Here is a 7,508-nt window from a genome sequence, read left to right as displayed (position 1 = left end):
ACGGAAGAGAAAAGAGGGGAAATAATTTGGCATCTTTTTCCATTTAAGTTTCAGGAGTCAGGAAAAGCAGGTCCTTGCTGCTGAAAGTAAGTTTTCACAAAGCGCCTCATGGGACACTGAAATGTAATATGCTACAAGCTGCCAAGAAAAATCTGTTCAGGAGTAGGGGGTTCAACTGCTTTGCAAGAGACTGCTTCCAATTAACAGTGCTCCGGGGGCTCCGTGCCCATATCCACAAAGCTAACAGTGGGCCAATAAACACCGTTTTAGTAAATACACCAGGAATAATGGCACAACTGTTGTCAGATGAATAACAAAGAATGCAACCAGCAAAAGGTGACACTGCTTTTTCCCAGCAAATTTTTGCAAGAGCAGAACTACGTGGAAAGTTTTTTTTTTTTAATTAGAAAGACGTTTGTACTGCATGACTCTAACAGGACCCGGAATAATGTTTACAGAGTTGACTTAACTGGTTTGCTTTGGAAGCCAGAAGGGGAAGCAGCAAAAGGAGGTAATAGCCTGGTTTTTAAGCCACCCATATGGGGATCTTTATATTTTAATAAGAGCATTAGCATTTTAACCTTCTTTTCCCAGGTCATCATTCATAATTCTAGCCACGGACCCATCTAGCGTCAGAAAAGTCTTGCCTCTAAGCGGGATGAGAGGGGCGGGGGAACCTTGCTAAGCAACATTATTTGGGCCAATGCTGGTATGGGTTTAGGGGCCCAAGCAAAACTGAGAACTGTTTGATAAACATATATAGGGCAGACAATAGCCTGAACTCAATTGCTGTGATGCCTCTGCAGAAAAGGGAGACTTTTTTTTTTTATGGGGAAAACAGTCACGAATGTTTCAATTAAAAAAAAAATAGCAACACAAAGGGCGTTTGCTGAGAGGAGAGCACAGGGCTGTGTTTGTGTGAGATGGGTGGAGCCCACATTGCTATCAAATCCCTGCAAACCTGGGGATGTTCCTGGCAATGGGTCACAGAGGAGCCCCTGCACTGAGTGCTAGACGAAAGGGCTCTTAGCCCCAGCGGCTGGAAGAGGACTAGGACAACAATCCTCAGACCAGGACTGGGGAGGAAAGGCCAACAGTAACACGCAGGCGCGTTCCTTATCACAGCTGGGCAAAGCAAAAGGCTTGAGCTTTGAGAGCAGACAAAAGCAAGGTTTGAAAGCGCTGCAGCCAGGCTTCCCTCCACCCCACTCTGGGACTTTCTCATATTAGTGGAGCCTTAGGCACATTGCAACACCCGGAGGGGCGGTGGGCAGTCACGCACAGACAGGACACAGACATTTCCGGGCAGTTGCACTCTTGGCCCAAGCCTGAGAGACGAGTAGCCTGAGGTAACACACATCTCGCACAGACTGGTGAGCCCACAGCCCAATCACAGGCAGGTTAGTCAGCCCATGTGGGCACATCCCAGAGGAGAGGAGCAGTGATGGCTCAGAGAAAAGATGGAAACAAAATAACCTGTGCCAATCCTGGTCTCTTTATCCACAGGTGAAATGATGGGTCCATTTCTCTACCTGTGGGCTGCAGCTTTCTTTGGGGAGAGCCAGGGCTGCCCAGAGCCCTGCACTTGCATAGAAAAGAAATTTGGTCGCCAACTAGCAGAGTGTGCTTACAGAGACCTGCAGGCAGTGCCTGTGGGGCTGCCCTCCAACGTGATCACCCTCACTCTGTCAGCCAACAGGATCAGCGCCCTGCAGCAGCGCTCCTTCCTGGAGGTCACCCAGGTGAGCTCGCTGTGGCTGGCGCACAACGAGATCCACGCCATGGAGCCGGGCACCTTTGCCAGCCTGGTGCAGCTGAAGAACCTGGACATCAGCCACAACCAGCTGGCAGACTTCCCCTGGGGGGACCTGCGCAACCTCAGCGGCCTGCAGCTGCTGAAGATGAACAACAACCAGCTGGCAAAGCTGCCCCGGGAGGCGTTCCGCACCCTGGGGGACTTGAGGTCCCTGTGGATCAATGACAACAAGTTCACCATCATCGCCCAGGGCACATTTGATGCCATGAGTTCACTGTCGCAGCTGCAGATTTACAACAACCCCTTGAACTGCACCTGTGCGCTCCTGTGGCTGAAGAGCTGGACTGAGAGCACCCTCATCTCCATCCCTGCACGGGACTCCATCAGCTGTGCAGCCCCGGACAGCCTCCGAGGTGTGCCCCTGGGTAGGATCCCAGACCTGCTGTGCTCACCTCCCTCTGTGCAGCTGAGTTACCAGCCCAACCAGCTCTATGATGGGCTCCGGCTTCAGCTGCACTGCAGGGTCACAGGCAGCCCCCAGCCAGAGATGAGGTGGAAGATACAGACCTCCGGCCAAGAAACAGAGATAAATGGGCAAGACCTGGCTGCTGGGGGCTCCAAGCAGAGTGCAGGGAGCTTCTTACTCTTCAACAATGGCACCCTGGTTATTCCTAAGTTCAGCAAGCAAGAGGAAGGGACCTACACCTGCCTGGCCACCAATGAGCTTGGTACTCACGAGGTCTCAGTCAGCATGGCCATGGCCAATGCTGAGAACCCGGTGGAAGATCTGCTCAGAAACAACCATGCAGCCAGCAAGCTTGGAGCCATCCACTGCAGCAGGGGAGCCGAAGCCAATTCCTCCAAGGCTGAAGAAAAGCTTGTGATCATTTACCATTTTCCTGCAGGGACGGAGAGCAGTGGCACAGGGGCTCTGCTGGAGCCATGGCTGAAGAGTTGCATACTCTGCATAGTCATCAGCCTTTATTGGTAAGGGAAATGCCAAAGGGCGTCTCTGTATTTCTGTATCTTTTATAGCAACATAATGTCACACATGCACTGAGCTCCTGGGGGCTGTCTGAGGCACTCAAAGAAATGTAGAAGTCTGGTCTGACTCTCAAACCTCCCTTTACCCCCTAGCTTGGTAGCATTCAGAACCAGGTGCTTGGTTCAGCTATCTGTATTAAACAAGCCAGCAAGGGCATCTGATTCAGGAGCCCAACCCCACCCTCAAGTCTAAGACAAAATTACTATGAGGTGAGAGCACAAGTGGCAGAAAGATCTTTCACCAAGAGGAGTTAACAATGGTTCACAGGCACAACTGTTGGTGTCCGGCAGTGGTTAGTCTTGGAGAGGTCAGTCCTAGATCTTCTATTATTCAGTATTTTCATTAGTGAGAGACAACAATTCATTTGCAAATGAAGCAAAGCTGGGAGGGGTTGCAACCACTAGGGAGGGTGCAGTTAGAATTCTAAACTACCTTGAAAAATTAGAGAATTGGCCTGAAATCAGTAAGATGAAATTTAATAAAAACAAGGGCAAAGTACATAGAGAGCAAAAATCAAATACACAAGTACCAGAAGGGGAATAACTAGAGAGCCAGACACCCTGAAAGAGAGGTGAGGGCTACAGGAGATCACAAACTGAATGAGAGGCAGCATCTTATGTGACACAGTTGTGCTCTGGGGTGAACAAAAAGGAGAGTCAGGAGCAAGGCATTGTCCTGCTCTACTCAGTGCTGGGGCGTCCAGTTCTGGGTGCACGTTAGGAAAGATGTGGACAAACTGCACAGAGCCCAGAACTAGGCAACCGAGAAGGCAAAAGGTTTAGCAAAGCTGAGCTGGGCAGAAAGGTTAAAAACCTGGGCCTGCGGGAAGATGACCTAGGGGAGGGGAACCAAGAGCAGGTTTCTGATAGGTTGCCAGCTGCTGCAAAGAGGATCTCCAGGGCCACGTAATATATAACAGGAATAGGCTGAAGCTGTAGCAAGGGAACACTCGGTTTGATATTCAGGAAGACTTTCAGCTGTAAGCGGATCTAAGCTCTGGAACAAGCTCCCAAGGGAAGGGTGGACCCCAGCACATCACAGGAGGTTTCAAGGACAGGCTGTGCAGCCCCTGTCAGGGATAGACCAGGTGCATTTGGCCTCAGGACAAAGTCTGGACTTGCTGAGCTCTCAGGTTCCCTTCCAGCCCTCTTTGTATCATCCTAGAGTACCATCTTCTCACTAATCAACAGGCACTGGAGTGAATGGCTGAATGGGAAACCGTGCCAGTCACTGGGTGAGCAGACAGTGAGGACACCTAGGAGAGGAGATGAACATGATCTGCAGGAAAAAGGAAAGGACCAACAGACCCAAATCCAGCAAATCCCTTTTGCCAGGCCCCTGCCAGCATCCTGCCCCTTATTGCTACCCCGAGGGGGCTGTCTTTGGAAGAGAGCGATTGGTCCACTTCCCAGGGGCAAAGGGCAGTGCTGTCATTCCGATAACCTGCTTGAGGCTGGGGGTGCCAGGGCTAGAGAGCACAGGTCACCTTGCTGGATAGCAGGGTGGATGCTGGTGTGCGTTGGAGGTAGCAGAGCAGGGCTGTGTGGTTGTACTGAGGCAGAGGCCACTGAGATGTGTGTACAATTATTCCCAAGCTTTGCACTATTCTGTTCCCGGTATGTCCCGGTCAGAGTTCCCTCAGTGCCCCTGGAATCAGGGACATGCAGCATATCGTGGGGACTGCTCAGCCCTAGAGTCCTTCTATCACATTTATCTTTCCCTCCTCACATCATGCACCAATTACACCATGCCATGGACTGACCCTCCAACCACACCCTCAGCCGGTGTAAACTGACAAGCATTGTGGAGCTCTAAGATCAGCTCAGACCCTTCCCCCCTCACTTACGCTGGCATCAAAATGAGAAGAGTCTCAGCCCAAAGCCCCAACCTCCTCCTCCTGCTCATGCCTTCATGGGGCTAAATGCAGGCCCCTGCGCCCTGGGGAACGAGGTGGAAGAGAGCTGGGAAGACAAGTGAGCTGTACTGCGCTACAGGTGACACTAGCACCTTGGCAGGGGCAGGGGAGCCCCCAGGATACGAGCTATCAGCCCGGCTGGCCCAGGCGTCTAGGACCAGTCCATCTCTTCTGGCAGGGAAGAGCAGGGAATTCTCCCTTCCCTGCACTGTGGAGCTGTTTCTCAGACACTGAAAGCTCTCCCCAGGGTTCGCTTTGCTGGCACTATCCCTGTAGGAGCTAGTACGCTATCACTGTAGCCATCTCACCTTGTCATTTGCAGAACTACATGGCTGTAACATAATGAATGCAATAAAGATCTCTCTAAACAACCCTCCCTTCCAGCTGTGGCTTGGACATAAGGGTCAGAGATCTAAGGCCAGCAACGATCATATTGCCATCCCCAGGGCAAGTGGACATGTCAGCAGGATCCACATCCTTGGCAGCAGTAAAGCCCCCAGGAAGCCATGATGCCTCCTGAATCACCACCTGCTAGCTAGAGCTAAGGAGCCTGCATTGTTCAGGAGGAAGTCCTGAGCAGCATAAGATGATACCTTTCTGGGGTGCACAGCTGAGGGCATTTCCTGGTGTTTCCCACTGTACAGGTCACAAGCGGCCTGGAGAGCATTCAACAAACAGCAGGGTGTCTCTCCCCAGGCTGGGGGCTGGGTGACAGCAGCTCCCAGAGGGGGCTGCAGCTTGTCACTAAGCAACCATCATGACAGACTACTCAGGCTGGAGAACTAAAAGGGCACAGCAGTACCCCATTCCAGGTCATATCTTGCAGATCCCATCACACTCAGTAACAACTAGTCACTCACCAGGCAACTAGGTCCAGCAAATCCTCCCAAGCGTATTGCAGTGCAGTGCAGAGCAGAGGACAGCCTGGTCGCTACCAGAAGAGCTATACCATGTGCTCTCCAGTTCTCAGACACTTTCCACCTGAGGAATTCAAAGCTACTTACAAACGGAAGGTATCTCTGCCCCTTACAGATGTGAAAACTGAGGCCCAGCACAGGAAAATGACCCAATCCAAGATCACAGACCAACGCGGCGTGGAGCTAGGAACAGAAGTCAGATGTCCTGACTTACCCCTAGATCTTGCTGCCTGCCTCTCGTCGTACTTTCCACATAAGAACATAAGAATGGCCATACTGGGTCAGACCAAAGGTCCATCCAGCCCAGCATCCCATCTGCCGACGGTGGCCAATGCCAGGTGCCCCAGAGAAGGAGAACAGAAGACAATGATCAAGTGATTTATCTCCTGCCATCCATCTCCTGCCCTTGTTCTGAAGGCTACGGCACCATACTTTATCCCTGGCTAATAGCCATTTATGAACCTAACCTGCAAAAATTTATCAAGCTCTTTTTTAAACCCTAATAGAGTTCTGGCCTTCACAGCCTCCTCGGGCAAGGAGTTCCACAGGTTGACTGTGCGCTGTGTGAAGAAAAATTTCCTTTTATTAGTTTTGAACTAATAAAGTTTTGAATGTGCCATGTTTGGCACATGCACCCCAGCCCCAGTGGTGTAGTGGGAGGAGCAGTTCAGGGAGAGAAGCCAAATAAATTTGTTTGAAAAGGACACCCAAGAGGCTGCCTCCCAGCACGAATAGCTGAGGAAGGCAAACCACTTCAGACCCCACTTGTGTCCACACCTCAGGGCAATGCACACCAGCTGAGCAGGTAGGATGGCCAATGGCACCAGAACATACTGTCCCGGAGTGGAAAGGGATCGTGGGGAGAGGCTAGAGAGACTGGGACTTTTCAGTCTGGAAAAGAGGCGATTGAGGGGCAATATGATAGAGGTATATAAAATCATGAATGGTGTGGAGAAAGTGAATATAGAAAAATTATTTACCTTTTCCCATAATACAAGAACTAGGGGACACCAAATGAAATTGATGGGTAGTACGTTCAAAACTAATAAAAGGAATTTTTTCTTCACACAGCCCACAGTCAACCTGTGGAACTCCTTGCCGGAGGAGGCTGTGAAGGCCAGGACTCTATTAGGGTTTAAAAAAGAGCTCGATAAATTTTTGCAGGTTAGGTCCATAAATGGCTATTAGCCAGGGGTAAAGTATGGTGCCCTAGCCTTCAGTACAAGGGCAGGAGATGGATGGCAGGAGATGAATCACTTGATCATTGTCTTCTGTTCTCCTTCTCTGGGGCACCTGGCATTGGCCACTGTCGGCAGACGGGATACTGGGCTGGATGGACCTTTGGTCTGACCCAGTATGGCCATTCTTATGTTCCTATGTGTAGCCTGCAGCCCAGCCTCCCACTATGCTGGATCCAGTGGTAATGAAGAGGTTTGGCAGTCAGGGTCCTGTCTTTACTGCAGCATGGACCAGGTCAGGCAGGGATCCCTTAAAATGGTATTTTACTTTGTAGGTCTCTAATGACCTTTGCTGGGTCCCCGAGGGGGCCAGCTTTTTAGCAGATAACTCTAGTGAGCTCTGATGTCTGGAAACTGTAGAAATTTAGGCTAAAAATAAAATAGGACAGTTTTCAACAGGACTAGATGACTTTCTGAAAGAGAGAGAGAGAGAGAGAGAGAGAGGAGCTGTGAGTATGGGCCAGGTGCAGGAATCACAGGGCAATAGTCTCAGGCCAGTCCTGCACAAGCAGTCCAACATCATGGTCTCTTCTGAGAAGCTCCAGCTGACTCAGAGCTGGTTACAAGGAGACAGTTCCCCAGGGGGGAAAAAATAGGGGTTTTCAGTTAGAAAAAAATTCTTCTGGGGTGTCACTGT

The 7,508-nt window shown here is 50.7% G+C and overlaps 1 protein-coding gene across 1 annotated transcript; it reads left to right on the top strand.

Annotated features, from left to right (window-relative positions):
- Positions 1-250: 250 nt before the first annotated feature.
- On the top strand, positions 251-5,948 carry ISLR (immunoglobulin superfamily containing leucine rich repeat). Its single transcript, XM_075006620.1, has 2 exons — positions 251-511; positions 1,507-5,948. The coding sequence occupies exons 1-2, from the start codon at positions 307-309 to the stop codon at positions 2,745-2,747; spliced, it is 1,446 nt and encodes a 481-aa protein (XP_074862721.1). The 5' UTR covers positions 251-306; the 3' UTR covers positions 2,748-5,948.
- The last annotated feature ends 1,560 nt before the right edge of the window (positions 5,949-7,508 follow it).

Source organism: Carettochelys insculpta, chromosome 12 (genome assembly GCF_033958435.1).
Source record: "Carettochelys insculpta isolate YL-2023 chromosome 12, ASM3395843v1, whole genome shotgun sequence".
Lineage (NCBI taxonomy): Eukaryota > Metazoa > Chordata > Testudines > Carettochelyidae > Carettochelys > Carettochelys insculpta.
The sequence above is the reverse complement of the archived record's forward strand: the minus strand, read 5'-3'. Positions and strand labels throughout refer to the sequence as shown.